The following is a 22159-nucleotide window of genomic DNA, read 5'->3' on the forward strand; positions in this document are numbered from 1 at the left end:
GACAGACAAGGTGGGAGAGATATTGGTTTTTATTGGACCAACTTGTGTTGTTCTTGGCACTTCTCCAGCCCCCCAATAGCACTAAGTCTCCCATAGACTCATGGCTGCAAACTAGCTGGACAGGAAAGGTGGGGTTACCTCGATGTCACGATGGGCCCAACTAAGAGTTACCTGAACCTCTCTGTAACCTATCTAATCACAATACACTGCTACCTCGATATAACGCTGTCCTCGGGAGCCAAAAAATCTTACCGCGTTATAGGTGAAACCGCGTTATATCGAACTTGCTTTGATCCGCCGGAGTGCGCAGCCCCGCCCCCCCGGAGCACTGTCTTACCGTGTTGTATCCGAATTTGTGTTATATCGGGTTGTGTTATATCAGGGTAGAGGTGTACTTAATCATTTTGCTTCATTACAACCTATTGCTTCCAATAGAGCCTCGGCCCCAGAGTTCCATTAATGTTAAGCTTATGGAAAGTTTGAAATAGCTACGTCATTCTGTTCAGCTCATTTGGGACAAAGAAAAGAGTGACACAGAGGCTAATTTTTTTTAAAAGAACCAGTTGTGTATTAATTTTAATGAGTGAATTAATGAATGGATTTACATGGAAATTCTCAGAAGAGTCATTCTGCGTTCAGAGAGGAAATACAGTATGTTTGAGGAGGGAACACTACATTTTTCTTACAATATAAAGAGGCTGAATCCCTGCTTTGAGTACAACATGGAACTCAACCTTTACCTGAGTGTTGTGACCCGCACCTCCATAACTGGTGACTTTATTCAAACCTATTTCCTGTTCTCCCCGTCAAGTTTTCAGCTACTGAGTTAATGCTTTCCTTGTTCCTTGCGAGACCCTGCTACAGATCCCTGCCTTGCAGTGAATTTTCAGAAGATCATATCAATTCATGGAGAGTAAATGAAATTCACCCCCGGGCAGAAGGGCAGCACAAGACCTAGGCATCGGTTCAGTTCCTACATAAGTATTTAAAATAGGGCTGCAGTAGGACATCAATGGTTCCCTGGCCACGCCTTGTCCTGCTGATCGTTGATGAATTCCATCCTGTGTCTGTGTATATGTTCTCTTTGTATAACTCCCCCTGTGTAACTCGCTGTATCTTCCTTCCGAATGGATTGAAAATACAGACACAAATTAGACTTTACTAGCACCTCCCCTGTATACGAACCCTTTGACGGGGATCTGGGCCATTACATATCAGATGCTATGGAAGCCCATTCCACTGGCCTACACCCGAAAATTCCTGCTCAGTTCAGCACAGGGAAACCAGCAGCTGGGGTGTGGTAGAGAAAAGGATGAACTCTCCCCAGCCTGGCTCAGCTGTTAGTGTTTGAAGATGGGGTGTCCTTGTGTTCCCGAGAGACACCAGGGCTCAAAAAATGACTAACACCATTGCAGATAAACCAAAGGGGCTAGCAAGAAACCAGGTGACACCGGATATTTCAGGCTCTGGAAGGGACCTGTCAACCCCACCATGTTTGCAGTGCTGGGGTAGCCATGCTGCCTTGACATGCTGTAGCCAGGTGGTTCTGTGATGCCAGGATTCCCTTCCGTCAATCCTCCGCGGCGTAGCCTCCTAGTGACCTCTGCAGATGTCTTCCCACTGGCCTAAGGTGCTGATGTCCCTGCTGTATTTGGAGTTCCAGTCCCGTTCAAACACGGCCTGGAGTTGTTCCCGCACTGTGAGCTCGCCCTGGGCATTTGCGTCGCTCTGGTTCACCACAAGCGCAGATCCTGCTGTTCTGACAAAATAGTCTCCTGACCAGTTGGAGGTACCTTTGGGGAGAAGGAGGAGAGAGCTTATCGCACCTGCCGGCCCAAACGCCATCATGACGCTGGCAGCCCTGGGCTCTCCCATATCGGACACGTCTGTTCTATCAACCCAGGCATGTCCGAAGAATCTCTGCTGGGTGTGCTGCCTGCCCCAGCATTTCCTGGGTACGCCCTCAGTCTGCAATTCCTCTCCTCTTGTCCTAGCTAGGAACATGCCCCTCCCCCCCCCCCCCCCGAGTCCAACACCACAGCGCGCAGTTGCTGTTCTCTCATGTGCACTGACGGGGAGCACAGACCGGCCATGTGCAGGCCCCTCCGCTGGTTCCCTGTGTGCTTCAGGCTTGAGTTCAAAGCTGCCCACTTTATAGTTAAACTCCTTCACGGCCTTGCTCCCCCTGTCCTGACCCTACAGCCTCTGGGCCCGAGTCTCATTCACACGAAGGCCCCTTTAAACCATTCTGGCAGTGTGTAAAAGGGCCTTAAAGCGAGTGGGAATGGCCCCTGAGCAGCCCCCTTTGTGCGGATGCCGCCCCAGCTGGGTGGGGCTGGTGTAAGGCGTCTGCCCCCGCCAGTCTCTGGCCTAGGGGTGCGGCCGGAGTGCCCAGCGCCCGGCTAGTCTCTGCTCCCCTGAGGCTATGAGAAGCAGAAAGTAAATTAGAGCAGACTTAGGCCCCTGCAGCTGACACCATTGTAAGGGTCTCTCCCTGCACGCAGGAGCGGAGTAGCTGAGAATCGTACCAGTGGCGTGCCTCTTGCTCTGCCCCCCTCCTTGTTCCCCGGGGCCAACTAGTTTCACTTTCCTCCCGCCACCGTCCACGCAGGGGCGGTCTCCTGTGCCGGCAGTTGGAGTCTGTGCCACGCCGCCTCGCCATCTCCTGTCAAATCTTGCCTGGACACAGCACAGCCTTTGCTCACCTAGAGCTCCCGCGCTCTCCCCGGCTCTGGGTTATTTAGTACGTAACCCTGAACGATGTTATCCAGTGTGCGGGGAGAGGGTTTGTCAGTGCGACAAGGAGACAGGACGTGTTTAATAGTGGCGGTAGGGAGGGGTCGGCAGCGGGCTCTACTCACCGATATAGGCCACCTTGTCGGTGACCATGTACTTGTTGTGGTTGACTCTCGCGTAGGGGATCTCGGCTTGTGTTTCATTGACTGGAACGGTGAAGAGCCTCTTTAGATGGAAGGGAGGAAAACAGAGACCCCATGGAATGAGTGTCCTACCGCATCACTGCACCGCAAACACCGGCCGTGAAAGAGCCGGGCTGAACCCAACGCCTGCAGTGTGGCGACCAGGCCTAGGTGGACAAAGCCCCAGGTCCTGATTCTCTGGCCCCTGCACCATGTGCAGTCACTGCTGCCACTGCAGAGGGAGTGTAAAATGCACCCACCTTGCCTGCTCTTTGTACTGGTGTCCATGGTGGCACAACGCGCAGGGCAACAGCAGCCAATCAACCCTTAGAATCGGATCTAGCTAGTCTCACCCGAGACTCCAGCTGCTGCGGAACAGACTGTGCAGATATACCCTAAACCGACTCCCAGCCACAGCACTGGCCGTGGGCTCGGCTGTGCTCCCCTCGCAGCTGATTCCAGGACACGCGCTCCCCGATTTCCCCACAGAACCCTGCTCAGAGGCACCACTGCGTGATCAGCGAGGTTCCTAGTTTGATTGGCTGGGTTGATTTCACGGCTCGGGGAATGAGGGACAATGGTCCCTTTAGTCTCAGCGAGGCCCTTTGGATCCAGCTGGTCTCCTACCACAAATACAACCCTGGAGAAATCTTTCCGGCAAATGCTCCAGCATTCTATGGATGAGGAAACCAGTCCAGAGAGGAGCAGTCTCAATGGAGGTCAGGACTACGCGTGCTTCGCTTTAACCGTGGGCTTACGTGCTTTGCTGGATCAGGGCTTTAGGGACTTGCCAAAAGCCACAAGAAGGGGAATGAGTGTAAGAGGCAAGATCCGAACTCCAGGATTCCGGCCCCCTGCTGCTGTGCCGAGCTCGGAGCATTACTCACCACTTCCACACTGTAGTGCGTCCTATTGTCCTGCATGGCAGCCAGAGATTTCAGGAAAGGAAACATGGCTGGCTTGGAGTGCTCCCAGCAGCCAATCAGCAGTCGAATGTGGACTTGCCTTTCGTAGGCTGCTTTCCTGAGATGATTGTCAATAGTTGGCCAATACCTGGGGAAACAAACAAGGCTTGCCCTGGCGCCTCTCCGAATTACTAGCTACAGTGGTGGCTGCCTGGGGTCCTTGTCAAGTAACTTTTTCAAATATATTGGCCTGAATCTTCAGAATGGACTAGCAATTTTAGGATGCCCCATGTGCAACGCCTGAAAGAAGGGACATCCGATGAAGATTGCGTCCCTTAGGGCATCTCAATTTGGGCTGCTAAAATCACAGGCCCCTTTTGAAAACGGGGCCCATGGGTTTTACTCTGCGCAATCCTAGCAGTTCCCAACAGAGGGCGTGGCATGAAAAAGGCATGGAGTGGATCAGCAGCAGACACAGGAGTGTTCAAGGGAGAAGTCTGAGTCACACATGGGGCCCAGGAGGAAACAAAGGCTGAGAGATGGGCAGTGGAGGCGGGTGAAGCCTTAAAGGACGAGGATTACACCCCCCTGCCCTTGTTACTGAATTCAACTCAGACACAGCTTATGCCCACTGGCACGCACTGCGCTGCGAACTCAGCACCGCCGTGTGCCCAGCGTGTGCTCGGCCTGAGAGCTGCTTCGCAAAGGGCTGCTGAGGCTTTACCTCCTGGGGTGCGAGAACTCCATGGTCGGCAGGTAGCTCATCACGGCGATGTGCACGAACTGGCTGGCGTCGTCGATGATGCCGAGCAGCGCATGGAGGTCCTCCGTCCGTCCCTCGGCACACAAGGCTGGCGGGGAGCTCTGGGCACAGCACAGAGAGGGGTCAAGCTGACGGCTGCACGGTTGGGAAGGAAATTTTCCTTCCATGTGCAACACTGCCTGACTGGTCAGGTGCACCCCGGGGGGCTTGAATTCACTTTGAAGCAGCAGGTATTGGCCACTGCAGGAGGCGAGGTGACTGACCAGAACAAGGGTCTGTTCGGTTATGGCAACTCCTACATGAAACCAATAAGAAGGGGCAGAAGAGGGTTACCCTGAGGTGCCTCAACTTACAGAAAGGTACACGCCGGCATCTGTCCCGTTCAGCTGCACCTCCAGAGGCGTCTCCTTGTTGTACGTGGTGGAGTAATTGGCCGGCCAGGGTGATGGAATGGAGGCGTCTGGCACCCCCAGAACCCAGTAGGCTTCAAACATCTTCCCTAAGTCCTTGGCCAAGCAGCTGCAGTTGTAGACGGCCGCGCCCAGCTCCTTCACCTGCGGGACAAGCAGCCCAGAACTCCCCGTCACGTGCAGCCGGCTGGCGTGAAGAATTCCCAGCGCCGTGGTTGTGTAAGCCGCGGATTTCTTTGGCTGGAGGTTTCAGAGCCTCTGGGGACTCCTTCCCCCCCTTCCTCTCTAGCTAATCTCTCTAGGTTCTCATTGGCAACACAGTACCTGAGCGCCCCAAAGAATCAGAGCGACAGCGCTGGCCTTGCCAGTGTCTCTGCTGGGCTCATTCTGACAGCCCCAGATGAAGAACAGCCAATCAAAGTGGGGCTGGAGCCAGTCCAAACTGCTCCTGGCCCCAGGCGTGGAAATAACATTTCCATCAGGCTACACGGCCTCTCTCCAAGGGGCCATACGCAGCAGGTCTGACCTTCAGCCCATGGCACTTTGCTACAGAGATGCTTTGATTTTCCTGAGGAAGGGTCTTCGGCAGCCCCCAGGGTTCCCAGCCCCCGCAGGCTTGGGCATGAAGAATCCTAGATGTTAGAGACCAACACCCCAGTTCCACAGCGAGGCCCATGTGGCTGGCTCCTCCCCTGGCCATTGACTTCAATGGGGTCTGTATGGGGTCAGGCTCCGTGCCGCTCATTGCCAGGCAGAGCCCCAAGTCAGTAGCAGAGCTGGGACCAGTTCCTGGCTTCCAGTTCCTACTCTCAGCACTAAGCGACGCTCCCTCAGCTTTCCCTACATCCCAGACTGGTCCCGCCTCAGTCCTAGCTCAGAGCCCGCCCAGCGCCTGCCCCCTCAAGCAGGGCTCCTTCTGACGACCCCAGATGGAGAACAGCCCATCAAAGGCACAAGCGTATGTGGCACCCCAGCTCGGGCAAAGACCCTCTTGCCCCTAGGAGGTGTTTACCTGGGTGAGGGAACGCCAGTCCATGTTAGCGCTGCCGAGATAGACGTGCGTCTTGTCAACGATCCAGAACTTGGTGTGCAGCACCCCGCCAGTCAGCCTGCGCATGTTGACTTTGCGGACAGCAGCCCCTAGGGTTTGTAAAGGACATGGAGCTCTTTCACGGCCAGGTCCCGGAATAGGAACGGTCCCTTCGGAGAGCCGCACAGGCGCCAAACCGGCCAGAGGGGGCCCTGGGGAGCCGTTTCCGGATTCCCCGGGTGTCTTCTCGCAGAGCCTCTTGTGACACGGCCAGGCGGTGCCCAGTGGTTCGTTATCAGAACCCCGATTGTAAGGACTCGGGGACTAGGACCTGGGTCTCCAGTGCCGCAGGAAGTACCGCCCAAGAGACCCCGAGTGACAGTACCCTGCGGCCCTCTGATTGGCCATGTGCCCCTACTTAATCCCAGGGGCTGGCCCAGGAACTTGTCTGGGCAACCACACGGGCCATGGCCTGCTGCAGTGCCAGACTTCCCCTCGTCCCCTGATCTCTGGTCTTCGACCCCAGCCTGACTCTTGTTTATGGGATCCAGCCTTGTGAGTCCTGCGACTCCTGTCCCTGGTGGGCAGACCTCAGCCCAGCTGTAACCACTAGGCCAGACCGCCTATGTCCCGGTCCCTTACACTGATGGGGCTAAGCAGGCTGCTTTGGTGTGAGAACAGCCAAGATATTCAAAAGTGCCTAGTGAATTTTGGGTCCCCAAAATGACCATGAAGGGGCTGATTTTCAGAGGGTGGGTGCTCGGCTCTTTCTGGAAATCCGACCCCATCAGGGGGTCTCAGGTTGGGCCCCCGACACTCAGGAATCTCACCGCTCTGTTCCAGCGCTTGCAGGTCGTCCAGGGGCTGCTTCGAGGACGGGCTGCTGACTGCGATTCTCACCGAGATGCCTCGCTGGGGTAACTGCAGCAGTTCTGCCAGGATTTCTTCACCCTGTTTTTAGAAGAGGAGTTACAAACGCCAGTAAGTCCAGAGGAGGGGCTCTCTGCCAACGCTGCCTCCTCACCCGCTCAAAGTGGGCATGATTCATCCGGCCATGTGCATGGGCCGATACACACAGCCCCATGGGCATCACACTGACTAGGGGAAACTCACCCCTGACTCGGGCTGGTCTCTCTGCATGGGGCAGGGGCTGGGCATTGGGCTTGCCTTCCCAGTTCACGGGGCTCCCTGCTGGGCGGGGCGGACTCACTGCATCTCCTTCCAGTCTGGCCCTGGCTCTTTTCTCTGCCAGGATCCGAGCCAGCATGACCCGCTCTGATCTAACCAAAGCCATGAAAGAGGCTTTGCAAAAGGAGGCTCAAGCTCCGGCAAATCAATGTTCCACTCAACAGCCTTCCCTAACTGGCTTCCTTGATGGCCTGGGAAGAGGAACCCGTTACTAGCTTGGTAATTAGACGCTAATTTGGGGGTGGATTCAGCTGATTCGACTGCGGTTTTCTGCCCTAGCCCAGGGACAGCTGGGTCTTATTGACACAGTGGTGTCAGAGTGAATGAATGAATCCAGGGGTCCCAAGAGGAGTCTCGGCACTTTTCTACACGCGGGTTTGGAAGTGATGCAGTTAGATCAGTACAGCTTATTTCTGTCAATTACAATACAAGGTAGTCACATTGGCGCCAGCCCTGGGAGCGCCAACCTGCAGGCTGAGGAGCGTTCTGGCCCTGTCCAGCAAAGCATATGAGCACACGCTGAGCAGGGGAGCAGTTCCACTGACTTTAGCAGGTCGACTCCCGGGCTGGAGCCCGAGGCGGGATCAGGCCCTGGCAGGATCCAGCCCCTAATTAAGCTTTTGCTATTTACTTGGTCAGCCGTGGCTTCCTGAGTGTGCGTGTCATCGTTTGTCAGGGTCCAATAGAAAGAGGCGATGTCCAAGCTGCTCTTAGCACCTCCGATCAGGTTGCTCCAGGCCTGAAAAGTGGACGGGTTCACCGTGCTGTTGGCTTCGTACACCATTCCCTCGGGGATGCTTTCCACCAGCACAATCCTACCAGGGACGACAACACTGATCACCTCTGAGCTGGCCCACGTCGGGCCCAGCTCATCACAGCCTCCTGCCGTCACTTACAGCCGTGCACAGTGGGGTGGGGCCCAAGGATGGCATGTTGCACTGGTGTGTACATGACTGCCCAAGGTACAGGACAGCAGTGAACTGGGCCTGTTCTGAGAGCATTAATACTTGGGTGCAAAGGATCCTGGGCTAGGCTGCCCCGTACTCTGGCAGAGCGCGCCATGGGAGAAACCGAGCAGATGGCTGGGGATTGCTAGTGAGCAAAGGCCGAGACGCCCGGCCGTGCAATCATTAAAAAACCCATGCTCACGAGTCACTCACCTGCAAGGGTCACTGCACGTGTTGTCTGGATCCTGCCCCACTTTCCCTCTTCCCAAAGGGGAACCGAACGGAAAAACTAAGAGATGAGTGAGAACCCCGGCCAAGAGCACGCCCACCAGGATCACAGCCAGCAGGGCACGGCGCGGGTACTGGGGGCGGAAAGAGAGAACAAAATGGAGACGGGCAGGCGCTTGAGACATTCAGCTGAAAAGCCAAAGCCTGGGCCTGCCCTGCGCCCGTGCAGTCATTTTCACTAGTGCACAATGGGTGTGAAATGCTACTGACTCAGACAGCATTTTGTACCCCCTCTGCACTGTTTGCACTGGTGTGAATGACCGCACAAGGAGAAGACAATGGCTAGACCCACAGAGCATAGTTCTGGTCTCACACCAGTTTTACACTGGTGTGTCTCTACTGTCTTTAATAAAGTTACTCCTGGTTTATCCTGGTGTAAGCAAGAGAAGAATCCGGCCCTGTGATCGCAGCCGCTCGTTCACCCGCCTGCACGCCCAGGTGTAGCCAAGTCTGACTGACACAAGCCACCTACCAGCGGGTCATAAACCGGTGCAACAGAACCTACTGGGCGTGATTCTGTGCTCACTTACGCAGCTGTAAATTGGGAGCAAGTCCCCCGAAGCCAAGGGGGCCTGATTCTCAGCTGCCAATTGCTGCACTGAAGTCAATGGAACTGGACTGATCCACTCCAGCTAAGTCAAGAGAGTCGCTCTGGTGTGAATGGCAAGCCTGTTGACTTGGAGCCAGTGCTGGAGCTGAGCTGTAAGCGTCCCCTGCTCTGGCAGTTCTCCGCGAACACAAGCTGTAAACGTCACGCCACTTACAGCCACCCCCGGGGGCGTGATGCAAACATAAGCAGAACCAGCCCAGCATGACCCGGGGAATGCAGAACAAGCGCCTCCTTTATGGGGCCGTTCTGCTCTGCTGACTCCGTGGTTTTCTGGCTGAGCTCAGCCGCTTGGAGACAACTTACCTTCTGGGAAAGCCGGTTCGGCTGCCTAGGCAGCAGGAGCTCTTCCCGGCTCTCTAGAGCGTTCAGCTGTGAGGGGACAGGAAAAGACAGCTGTATGCTGTGTCTGAAACAACAGGGAGTGTTGAAATCTCAGGGGCAGACTGGATGCACCTTGTGCAGTGGGAGCATGCAGGGGGTGGTGACAGGCCCCGATGAACACAAGTAGTTGGGTTCCTAGCTTTCAGTGCTTTCAATGGACGTTTGGAGCCTAAATACTTCTGTGCCTCTGGGCCATAACTCCTCCCAAGCTGCCATGCGTTATTAGACCATATCCTGCAGTCCTTGGTGTCCCTGGGGTTTTGTCTGATGCTTGTAAAGTGGCTGGACCACAGAGGACAACAGCCTCGTGCTGCCGCTGGCTAAAGAAGCCACTCCTTTAGCTCAAGCGGGAGAGGTCTGTACTTTGGTGCAGATGGCCTGTGGCGAGTTGCTATGTAAAGACTGCCCAATACATCTCTTAGGTGCACTCCTTGTAAAGCGAACCAGAGCAGTGGTTCGATTTGCACCAATCTCCCTCTGCTCTCGCTCATTTCACTGCCAGCAGAATGTGGAGTGTAAAATGACGGGGAAATGGAAGATTCTGTTTTAGGTCCAAGGGAAAAGAGACCCAGTTCTGTGATTCAAAGGACCCCAGGCACCAATGACTGCTATGGAAACAGCCCATTTGCTTCGGGGACTAATTGCAATCACAAGCCTGGCCTGGCAGTGGCTGAAAAGAAGAAAGCGTGTTCCCATTTTGCCTTGTAACCTTTGGCTTCCTCTGTCGGTTTTTTCCACTGTTAGGTTTTAGTGTCCCACATGTGACATGTTCTAGGGGAGAACCTAACCCAGGGGCTTTGTGCAGATTCAGGTGAGGGAAGATCCCAGAGCGAGGCCTCCGGGGCTTTGAGTTAGCATTTTACTATCACACATTAAGGGTATCTGGCAAAATTCTCTCCTCAGCTCAAATCTCAATGCTGGGAATTTGGCCACTGGTCCTGGTTGTAAGGATGCGGGGGTGTAGAACCCAGGCTTGTGGGAACCTGGGTAACTGATGCACCACATTGCTGAGTTCCCCAGAGGCAAAGTGAGGGTGAGGCACTGTGGGACGTCCTGGCCGAAGAGACCAGAGTGACGGAACCCTATGGCTGCCCAATTCAGCTGCTCTAGCCGTGTAAACCAGAAGTTCCCGAGCAGCAAAGCAGACCCTGCCTTGCTCCTGCCTCTTCCCTCCGACCCTGGCCCAGGCCCAGCCACCTCCGTCCCAGCCATTGCACCTGGCTGGAGAACGCACCACGCACCTTTGAATGCATGTGGACGTCCCTGTTTTACAGAGGGCTGAGAGCAACCTAGATTCAGACCATGTAGACGCTTCTACTCCATGACCCGGGGCTACTCCTCAGAGCTGCCTCTGGCCAGAGCACCAACAGACTCCTGTTTACTCGGGCCCTGCAGTAAAACACTGAAGCAAGTTAATGTTGCTGCAGACTCCCAGGGCACGGCAGCACCTCGTGCATCTGTCAGGCTCCACGGTTAACCACAGCCCGAGAGACGTACGTTGGGGCTCAGCATCTGACGAACCTTAAGCATGTATACAAAGACCAGGAGAATGAGACCCTGGGACATTCTCCCCGGAGCCCACACAGACTCGGGACCTTCACTAGAGCAGCCAATGGCAGGATCCAAGAAGGAGATGGAGAGTTTGTGTCCGTTTCTAAGGCATACCTTCTTGGGGGTTACAGAGGGCTTCATTTTTCCAGAACCTCGTAGGCCCAGTGTTGAGTGACGCAGCAGGAGAACGAACCAGCAAACCTGGAAAAGGCCAGATGGGAGCAGAACGTGATTTCACTGGAGTTACGCCTCATTTAAGCCAGCGGAAGTGAGATCAGAATTGGGTCCTGCTAAATTATACTCTAGAAGGTGACTGGCTATAAGTAACCCTGTGACTGCCACATTAATTCTCTCTGTGGTTCCAGGGCAAATGTGATCCGCTCACCAGCGAGAGGCGGCGTGCGCTAACAGCTGGCACTGCAAACTCCACCTGGGATCTAAAACCACAGCTGGTTTCTTTCTACCTTCCACATCCTCATTCTGCACTCTGCCCTGGGCTGGCGTTTCTGTGGCTGCTCTGTGAGCCAGAACTGAGCCCAGCGCGCTCTTTGGTAGCTGGGGATGGGGGGGAAATGGGGGACAGCTGCCCTGGGGCCCCCTTACAAATGTCTGTCACTGGAGTGAAACGGGATGGCACCCCAGCAAACAGGGCTTGGCTGCCAGCACTGGGCACTAACCTGGGTCTGTCCCCATGACAGCAGCTCTCCCAGCAAAGGCGCTGAGCAGAACCATGGGCAGTTCCCAGCTGTGCTGGGATCCTTTCTTCTTGTCCGTGAAGCCCCCGCCCTGCTGTCCTTTTGCCCCGGGTGAGTCACTCAGTAACACATACACATTTTCCTAGCCCCAACCTCTGAGCCCCTGAGCCAGCTGGGATGGCCCGAGCAGGCACCTGCTAGCGCACTGCCAGGCCGAGTTATTCACACGCTCCCTAGGCAGAACCCAAACCCAGGACCCGCAGCGTTCGAATTGGGCTTTAAATCCATAGGCCCACAGCTCGAGTTCAGCGGCTCCGCTCCTGTGAAGTTAAGACTTGCCGCAGCTGAGGCTGTGGCCTATAATGTCTGAGTGGGCCTGACATTAGGAAAAAGTCATGGGACAAACCATCCATCCATCCCCTCCCACCCCCATCGGCCTGTCTAGCCAGTCCCTGCACCCCCATCTGTTCAGCCCGACACATACTTCTTCTCTCACTAGTTAGCGGCCCCTCCTCTCCCGGCTCCACCTCTCCTCAGCACACCCGGCGTAAGCAGCAGGACGTGGGTTTCTAGCCCAGCCACTCATGTAGTGCAGCACTCCCGCAGCTGCGGAGGGGGTGCAGTACATGTCGGCTGAGTGCCTCCCCCATCTCTCTGGTTCCACTGAGGACGCACTCGCTGCGCCATGGATCGCACGGTGCTGAATTCCCTCCCGGGCATCGCCCTCCCTGCCCCAGGCCTCCTTGCTGGGGTGGGGGATGGGGACAGCGGGACGGATTTCACAAGGGCAAATGTTGGGTCACAAGGCTGGAGACACCAGGCACGGGGGAGGCTGTCATGTGTCTTGGGCAGAAAGAAGGAAGTTTTGCTGCAGGAGGGGTCAGTCAGCACATTCAGGCTGTGACCGCTTGCCTGCAGAGGTCAGGAAGGACATTCCCTGCCCCCATGCAAAGTCTCTAATGAGCCCAGCTCAGACCTAGTGCTCCCTCCTCGTCGTCCTTGCCTCTCGCACCATCAGCCCTGCTCTTCTGAAGCCAAGGGAGGACAAGATTTCCAGAGCCTCTGTCCCCTCCTGGTTCCCCTCCTGCCTCTCGAATTGCTCCTTCAAAGGATCCTGTGGGGTTTCCACAGAGCTCTGTCCCTGTTCTTCTCTCCTTCCACCTTATCTCTGGGGCATTTCATCTACACACATCAGTTCAGCTCCCGTCTCATTGACCTACTTCTCACCTTCTGTCCAAACTGAAATCTCAGCCTGTCTCTGTGACCTCTCCGCATGGAGGTCCAGCTGTCAGATCAAGCTCCGCATGGCTAAAACAGCTCTTCATCTTCCCCACCCAAGTCCTCCCTGCTACCCCCGTTCTTGATCACGGTGGACAACACCACCATGCTGCCTGTCACTCCGGCTCCTAACCTGGGCGTCGCCTTTGACTTAAACATAAGAACATAAGAAAGGCCGTACTGGGTCAGACCAAAGGTCCATCTAGCCCAGTATCTGTTTACCGACAGTGGCCAATGCCAGGTGCCCCAGAGGGAGTGAACCTAACAGGCAATGATCAAGTGATCTCTCTCCTGCCATCCATCTCCATCCTCTGACGAACAGAGGCTAGGGACACCATTCTTACCCATCCTGGCTAATAGCCATTTATGGACTTAGCCACCATGAATTTATCCAGTCCCCTTTTAAACATTGTTATAGTCCTAGCCTTCACAACCTCCTCAGGTAAGGAGTTCCACAAGTTGACTGTGCGCTGCGTGAAGAAGAACTTCCTTTTATTTGTTTTAAACCTGCTGCCTATTAATTTCATTTGGTGACCCCTAGTTCTTGTATTATGGGAATAAGTAAATAACTTTTCCTTATCCACTTTCTCAACATCACTCATGATTTTATATACCTCTATCATGTCCCCCCTTAGTCTTCTCTTTTCCAAACTGAAGAGTCCTAGCCTCTTTAATCTTTCCTCATATGGGACCCTCTCTAAACCCTTAATCATTTTAGTTGCTCTTTTCTGAACCTTTTCTAGTGCTAGAATATCTTTTTTGAGGTGAGGAGACCACATCTGTACACAGTATTCGAGATGTGGGCGTACCATGGATTTATATAAGGGCAATAATATATTCTCAGTCTTATTCTCTATCCCCTTTTTAATGATTCCTAACATCCTGTTTGCTTTTTTGACCGCCTCTGCACACTGCGTGGACATCTTTAGAGAACTATCCACGATGACGCCAAGATCTTTTTCCTGACTCGTTGTAGCTAAATTAGCCCCCATCATGTTGTATGTATAGCTGGGGTTATTTTTTCCAATGTGCATTACTTTACATTTATCCACATTAAATTTCATTTGCCATTTTGCTGCCCAATCACTTAGTTTTGTGAGATCTTTTTGAAGTTCTTCACAATCTGCTTTGGTCTTAACTATCTTGAGTAGTTTAGTATCATCTGCAAACTTTGCCACCTCACTGTTTACCCCTTTCTCCAGATCATTTATGAATAAATTGAATAGGATTGGTCCTAGGACTGACCCTTGGGGAACACCACTAGTTACCCCTCTCCATTCTGAGAATTTACCATTAATTCCTACCCTTTGTTCCCTGTCCTTTAACCAGTTCTCAGTCCATGAAAGGACCTTCCCTTTTATCCCATGACAGCTTAATTTATGTAAGAGCCTTTGGTGAGGGACCTTGTCAAAGGCTTTCTGGAAATCTAAGTACACTATGTCCACCGGATCCCCCTTGTCCACATGTTTGTTGACCCCTTCAAAGAACTCTAATAGATTAGTAAGACACGATTTCCCTTTACAGAAACCATGTTGACTATTGCTCAAGAGTTTATGTTTTTCTATGTGTCTGACAATTTTGTTCTTTACTATTGTTTCAACTAATTTGCCCGGTACCGACGTTAGACTTACCGGTCTGTAATTGCCAGGATCACCCGTAGAGCCCTTTTTAAATATTGGCGTTACATTAGCTAACTTCCAGTCATTGGGTACCGAAGCCGATTTAAAGGACAGGTTACAAACCTTAGTTAATAGTTCCGCAACTTCACATTTGAGTTCTTTCAGAACTCTTGGGTGAATGCCATCTGGTCCCGGTGACTTGTTAATGTTGAGTTTATCAATTAATTCCAAAACCTCCTCTAGTGATACTTCAATCTGTGACAGTTCCTCAGATTTGTCACCTACAAAAGCCGGCTCAGGTTTGGGAATCTCCCTAACATCCTCAGCTGTGAAGACTGAAGCAAAGAATCCATTTAGTTTCTCTGCAATGACTTTATCATCTTTAAGCGCTCCTTTTGTATTTTCATCGTCAAGGGGCCCCACTGGTTGTTTAGCAGGCTTCCTGCTTCTGATGTACTTAAACATTTTATTACCTTTGGAGTTTTTGGCTAGCCGTTCTTCAAACTCCTCTTTGGCTTTTCTTATTACACACTTGCACTTAAGTTGGCAGTGTTTGTGCTCCTTTCTATTTGCCTCACTAGGATTTGACTTCCACTTTTTAAAGGAAGTCTTTTTATCTCTCACTGCTTCTTTTACATGGTTGTTAAGCCACGGTGGCTCTTTTTTAGTTCTTTTGCTGTTTTTCTTAATTTGGGGTATACATTGAAGTTGAGCCTCTATTATGGTGTCTTTAAAAAGGGCCCACGCAACTTGCAGGGATTTCACTTTAGTCACTGTACCTTTTAACTTTTGTCTAACTAACCCCCTCATTTTTGTATAGTTCCCCCTTTTGAAATTAAAGGCCACAGTGTTGGGCAGTTGAGGTGTTCTTCCCACCACAGGGATGTTGAATGCTATTGTATTATGGTCACTATTTCCAAGCGGTCCCGCTATAGTTACCTCTTGGACCAGCTCCTGCGCTCCACTCAGGATTAAATCTAGAGTCGCCTCTCCCCTTGTGGGTTCCCGTACCAGCTGCTCCATGAAGCAGCCATTTAAAGTATCAAGAAATTTTATCTCTGCATTTCGTCCTGAAGTGAAATGTTCCCAGTCAATATGGGGATAATTGAAATCCCCCACTATTATTGGGTTCTTAATTTTGATAGCCTCTCTAATTTCCCTTAGCATTTCATCATCACTATTACTGTCCTGGTCAGGTGGTCGATAATAGATCCCTAATGTTATATTTTTACTAGAGCATGAAATTTCTATCCATAGAGACTCTATGGAACCTGTGGATTCGCTTAAGATTTTTACTTCATTTGAATCTACACTTTCTTTAACATATAGTGCCACTCCTCCCCCTGCACGGCCTGTTCTGTCCTTCCGATATATTTTGTACCCCGGAATGATTGTGTCCCATTGATTGCTCTCAGTCCACCAGGTTTCTGTGATGCCTATTATATCTATATCCTCCTTTATCACAAGGCACTCTAGTTCACCCATCTTATTATTTAGACTTCTGGCATTTGTGTACAAGCACTTTAAAAACTTGTCCCTGTTTATTAGCCTGCCTTTTTCTGATGTGCCAGATTCTTTTTTATGTGACTGTTTATCATCTGATCCGGCCCTTACATTATACTTTTCAGTCCTCTGCTCCTGACTATAACCTGGAGATTCTCTATCATCAGACTCTCCCCTAAGAGAAGTCTGTGTCCGATCCACACGCTCCTCTGCAGCAGTCGGCTTTCCCCCATCTCCTAGTTTAAAAACTGCTCTACAACCTTTTTAATGTTTAGTGCCAGCAGTCTGGTTCCACTTTGGTTTAGGTGGAGCCCAGAGATAAGGTGGAAGGAGAGAAGAACAGGGACCCAGGACAGAGCTCTGTGGAAACCCCACAGGATCCTTTGAAGGAGCAATTCGAGAGGCAGGAGGGGAACCAGGAGGGGACAGAGGCTCTGGAAATCTTGTCCTCCCTTGGCTTCAGAAGAGCAGGGCTGATGGTGCGAGAGGCAAGGACGACGAGGAGGGAGCACTAGGTCTGAGCTTGGGCCTCTCTCTAGGTCCTCACATCCAGGCTAGGTCGAAATCTTGCCAACTCTTTCTGCAGAACATCTCCAAGATCTGGCCTCTCCGCTCCATCTGCACAGCTAAACCTCGCAGCCAGGCCCGCCTCATCCCGGCTGGATTGCCGCAAGCTCCTTCTCTCTGGCCTTGACCTGTGCAATCTCCCCCACACTTGCCCATTCAGAGGGCGGCTGCAAAGAGATTGTCCAGCCCGTGGTTTTGACTACATCAACCTCCCTTGGTGGGTCTTTGCTTTCAGGGCCCTCCATGGCCTATCCCCACCCTACCTCTCCTCACACGTGAGATGCCGACTCTAGCTCCCCTCAGCCCAGGCCCCCAGCCTCCATCACCCACTTGTTAAATGTGCAAATGCCCCTGTGTGCTTTCTCTGCTGCCGCCCCTCGTGCTGGGGAGGCGGTCCCATAAACATCGGCCCAGCTCCCTCCTCGGCCTGCACCCGCCAGGAAACGCTCCTTTGCCGGGACGCCTCCAACAGACGTCCCAGCGGTTAGGCAGCTGGTGGGCTGAGACCCCTGCCCCTCGTGGCGAGGGGGACAGTCTCCCAGTTTCCCCCGTGGGGCGGGCGGTCTCCGTAGGCTAACCTGTGTCTAATGCTTGGCAGCAGTTGGGGGCAGGGATCATTTGTTCAGCGCCTGGCCCAGCGGGGGCCGGCCCCCGGGCGCTCCCCTAAGAAATCCCAACACTGCTCCCTGTCGTAGCCGACCATGGAATCCCCTCGCTGCAGCGAGTCCCTAGCCCCGTGGGAACGACCCCGTCTCCTTGCCCCGGTGCTGATGCGCTGCCCTCCGCCTCGCCACTGCTCCTCTCAGTGCATCCCCTGCTTTCTCGCTTACTCCTTTTCGTTCTCTTTCCGAGTTCTCCTTCCCTGGCTTCTCTCCATCCCCACTCCCCCCGCTTCATTCGGCCAGCCCCTGCCCCAAACTCGACACACTCCATCCCCACGCCCCCCTCCCACGGCCTCTCTGCGGTGCCCCATTCTCAGGCCCAGGAGAGAAGCTGAGGCTGGCAAAGGCAGCCTTTGAGCATAAGGCCATGGGTGCTGCTCTGATTCATTGTTTATCCAGGGCAGGAGAGCGGCGTCCAGTCCTCGGGTTGGTCTATCTGACAGGCGCCAGGCCAAGCCAGGTGTCTCTGACAGGTCAGCCGTCCCTCGGGGTTCGCCTGTCCCCCCATCCCGCATCCCAGTGATTCCGGCTGCGCATTCCCCGGAGGAGCAATAACTCCAGGGTGTCGATGCCCAAGCTGTGCCACGGAGAGGCAGCCGCAGCGGGCATCGTGCCAGGCTCTGCTCTGGGTGGGCTGCCCCACATCTCCCTGTGCGCCTGGCCGTGCTGAGCCCCTCTTTGCACGGGTGCAACTGGCGGCACAAGGTGCGGGGCACCAGTGACTCAGGTCCTGGAGGGTTTTCCACCCCTGAGCCCCCCCCCCCCCCCGAATAGTCCTTTGGGCCTTACCCACAATGCCCCTCTCTGCCAAGGTCCTGCTGCCTCGGCCCCCCAGCGGGCAGCGCCCGGCCCCCCTGCTCCCCGCCTACCTGCGGGAGCAGCGGTTCCCACGCTCCCTCCGGCTGGGTCCCCCGGCCCTTCGCCCCGGCCCCGGCAGCAGCGCACACAGCCCGGGCCGTGGGGAGGAGACACCAGCCTTCCCCCTCCCAGGGGTGGAGCCTCGCCCTCCCTCCAGCCTGCCCACCTCTGGGCCGGGCTCCATCGGCCTGGGGGGCGAGACGTGCTGCCGCCAGGAGCAGAGTAATCCCCCCCCGGAACCCCCCCCCGAGCCGGAGCTAATGCAGCGGGGGGGCGGGACTGCCCCAGCCCCCAGCCAGTCAATGCATGGCCGGCCTGGCTAGATGGATGCTGGGCTGCCCCGGTCCACCGGCAGCTGTTCCTGAACAGTGGGGGCCGTATGGGGAAGGCGCTGGGCGAGGACTCGGCCAATCTGGTTCAATGCCTGTCTCTGCCCCTGACACCGCATCTCCCCGCGCCTCAGTTTCCCCATCTGTAGGAGAGGGAATCACCCTTCCTTTCTCCCCCCCTTCGGCTGTCTGGGCTAGTTACTCTGTGTGTGGCACAGTGCGGGCCTGATCCCGGTTCGGGGCCGGCCGTTCCACTGGCATGCAAGTAGTAACGATATACACAGACGGCTGCTCTCTCTCGGGCTTCGTTCGGTGCGTTACAGTCGGGCCTAGGAGCCCATGGCGCCCGGTGCTGCTGTACACACCCAGGACAAAAGGCCGCTCTGAGTAGTAGACGAGAGATGGCCGCTGGATCCCGGCAGGCATGAGGGAACAATGAGACGATGCTGGCCAGCATCCCAGGCAGAGCTCTCAGCCCACCGGCCACCTAGCCGCTGTCAAGTCTTTGCCCAGAAAAGGAGAGTTTTCAGGAGGGCCGCGAAGGAGGCTGCTTTGCAGAGGTTTACGGGGAGCTCCTCCCGAGCGCGCGGGGCAGCACCGGAGGAAGCACCAAGGGGCTTGTTTGAACTTTTGACAGGCGGGCGATGGAGGCTGGTGTCTGGGGCCGAGGGGAGGGTGCTGGATGGAACCTTCTCTGCTACGTTGCGGCCAGGACCTGGGATAACTGCCTCTCTGGATCGCTCAGCTGGTCCCCTGTAGTACGTAGGGGCCTCCGGCAGGGGTCATGGCCCCAGCACGCTGGGCGTAGGCCACTGTCTCCCAGGCAGGAACACGCAGCCGGTCCCGCCTGGTCTGTGCTGTTTGACCCAATTGAAGTGATGACTGTGCTTGCATCTGACAATAAGTAGTAGCTCAGGAAGCACCTCACCCAAATCCGCTCTGGGTTTGGACTGAGCAGTGACTTTAGCACCGGGGACTAAGCAACACCTGGTGAGTCAGGATTTGAACCAGCAGCTCCCGGTTACACCCGCAGCAAGACAAGTTGTAGGAAAGAGATCTTTGCTAAGTGTGCACAGAGGCCAGTGCCTGTGTTTGTCTGGTAGCCACATGGCCCAGCTTGCATTCCTTCCTGGGCCCTTGGGTGTCACACCAAAGTAGCCAGGTCTCCCTTGAAACTGGATCCTCTTGTCCCAGCCCAACCCATCACATGGCACTCCCAACCCCCATGTGTGCATGTCATGTGCCTTCACAAAAGCCTGCCTCCCCATCAGGGCCCCCTGAGCAGAGTGGGTGAGGGCTGGATGAGCCATGGGGGGGACCCCAGCCCCCGCAAGCTTGTGGTGTCCAGGGATGACATGGGAACTGAACTGAGCCACGCAGCAGGAATAATTTACAGTCTGGATTCAAACCAGCACCCTTGAAGTGAACAGACCCAGCCAGGGCCATCCTACCCAACAGAGGGAGGGAGGATTTCTGTATCCCCAACTTTCCTTACAGGTCAGAGGCCAGGTCCTCAGCTGGTATCAACCAATATGGTTCCATTGTGGCCAACAGAGTCCCCGGCCACCGAGTGAACTGCACAGTCAGATTTGAAGCTGGTCGGGATGGGACCATTACAGTTTCCTAATCTGCCTTTCTCCCCAGTGATTCCTGGAGCAGCCCCACGGCGTCTGGAGCCGGAGCAGGGAGCTCTGTAGCCTGGCTTGCGGCTGTTTTCTTGTGTGGTTGCTCCCTCTTATGGAGAGAGGTGGGACAAGGCAAGCAGTGTCTGTAATACACTTCAAGAGCAGACCTCCTGCTCCACCTGGGAGGAGGGATGGGAATCCTTGGTTTACAGACAGGGAAACTGAGGCACCGAGGTGCTGGGGTTTGCCCCAAAGACCGGAGGCTCCCCTGCCTTGCAGCGTGGGGCAGTATGTGCACCCAGGGCTGGGAAATGCTGCCACCCTGCTGAGCGAGGGGAGAAGGTTAATTGGGCCACACATTTATCTACCACTTTGCACAGACATAAATGATGACACAGGGTGCTGGGCTAGGGAGTTTGTGACAAGAGCTGGGGAGAGAACCCAGGAGTCCTGGCTCCCAGCCCCCCCTGCTTTAACCACTAGATCCCACTGCCCCCCCAGAGCCGGGAGAGAACCCAGGAGTCCTGGCTCCCAGCCCCCCCTGCTCTAACCACTACACCCCACTCCCCTCCCAGAGCCGGGAGAGAACCCAGGAGTCCTGGCTCCCAACAACCCCCTGCTCTAAGCACTAGACCCCACTCCCCTCCCCGAGCCGGGAGAGAACCCAGGGACCGGGCTCAGTCGGCGCAGGCGCGGGGCAGGGGTGGGGGAGGGGCAGAGGCCGCCACGCTCTCTATGGTTCCCTGCCGCCTAGAGGCGGCTCCGCGCGGGCCGGAGGGGGGCGGCCGCTTCCTGTTCTCGCTGGTCGGCGCTTCCGGCTGGGCCTGGCCCCGGGCCCCGGGGAGAAGCGGAGAGGCCGGGCCGGGCCGGCGCGGGGAGCGCAGCGGTGAGCGGGCCGGGGGGTGGCGGGGGCCGTGGTGACGAGGCTCTATGGGGGGATGGGGGATGGGGGCTGTATGCGGGACCGGGGGTGGCGGGGGCCGTGGTGACGAGGCTCTATGGGGGAGGGGGTGTCTGGGGGGCAGGGGGATGGGGGCTGTATGCGGGACCGGGGGTGGCGGGGGCCGTGGTGACGAGGCTCTATGGGGGAGGGGGTGTCTGGGGGGCAGGGGGATGGGGGCTGTAAGCGGGGCCGGGGGGTGGCGGGGGCCGTGGTGACGAGGCTCTATGGGGGGTGTCTGGGGGGGAGTTGGGGGGGTAGGGGGCTGGGGGCTGTAAGCAGGGCCGGGGGTGGCGGGAGCCGTGGTGACGAGGCTCTATGGGGGAGGGGGTGTCTGGGGGGGAGTTTGGGGGGATGGGGGATGGGGGCTGTAAGCGGGGCCGGGGGGTGTCGGGGGCCGTGGTGACGAGGCTCTATGGGGGAGGGGGTGTTTGGGGGGCTGGGGGCTGTAAGTGGGGCCGGGGGGTGGCGGGGGCCGTGGTGACGAGGCTCTATGGGGGGCTGGGGGATGGGGGCTGTAAGCGGGGCCGGGGGGTGGCGGGGGCCGTGGTGACGAGGCTCTATGGGGGGTGTCTGGGGGGGAGTTGGGGGGGTAGGGGGCTGGGGGCTGTAAGCAGGGCCGGGGGTGGCGGGAGCCGTGGTGACGAGGCTCTATGGGGGAGGGGGTGTCTGGGGGGGAGTTTGGGGGGATGGGGGATGGGGGCTGTAAGCGGGGCCGGGGGGTGTCGGGGGCCGTGGTGACGAGGCTCTATGGGGGAGGGGGTGTTTGGGGGGCTGGGGGCTGTAAGTGGGGCCGGGGGGTGGCGGGGGCCGTGGTGACGAGGCTCTATGGGGGGCTGGGGGATGGGGGCTGTAAGCGGGGCCGGGGGGGTGGCGGGGGCCGTGGTGACAAGGCTCTATGGGGGAGCTGGTGTCTGGGGGGGAGTTTGGGGGGCAGACACTGGGACTGTGGGGAGTCTGGGGGGACTGTCGGGGAGGAACTCACTCAGCGCGTGGAGGGGGAGATGGCTCCTGAGGATTTTAGGGTGAGAAATTCCCGGGGATTTGAGGAGGGTTGTGGGGCAGAGACCGTGGGGTCCTGATCTCCTGCAT

The 22159-nt window shown here is 55.8% G+C and overlaps 1 protein-coding gene across 1 annotated transcript; it reads right to left on the minus strand.

Moving 5' to 3' along the window:
• Nucleotides 1-578: 578 nt before the first annotated feature.
• PLD3 (phospholipase D family member 3) lies at nt 579-18357 on the minus strand. The gene is given in 13 exon segments (XM_065420718.1): nt 579-1793; nt 2862-2961; nt 3806-3971; nt 4548-4687; nt 4940-5140; nt 6009-6136; nt 6857-6977; nt 7846-8029; nt 8375-8523; nt 9363-9428; nt 11106-11192; nt 18185-18295; nt 18298-18357. Coding segments are annotated over 13 exon segments (1713 nt in total). The 3' UTR covers nt 579-1593.
• Nucleotides 18358-22159: the final 3802 nt, after the last annotated feature.

The sequence above is a fragment of the Emys orbicularis genome, chromosome 21, assembly GCF_028017835.1.
Source record: "Emys orbicularis isolate rEmyOrb1 chromosome 21, rEmyOrb1.hap1, whole genome shotgun sequence".
In the NCBI taxonomy this organism is placed as follows: domain Eukaryota; kingdom Metazoa; phylum Chordata; order Testudines; family Emydidae; genus Emys; species Emys orbicularis.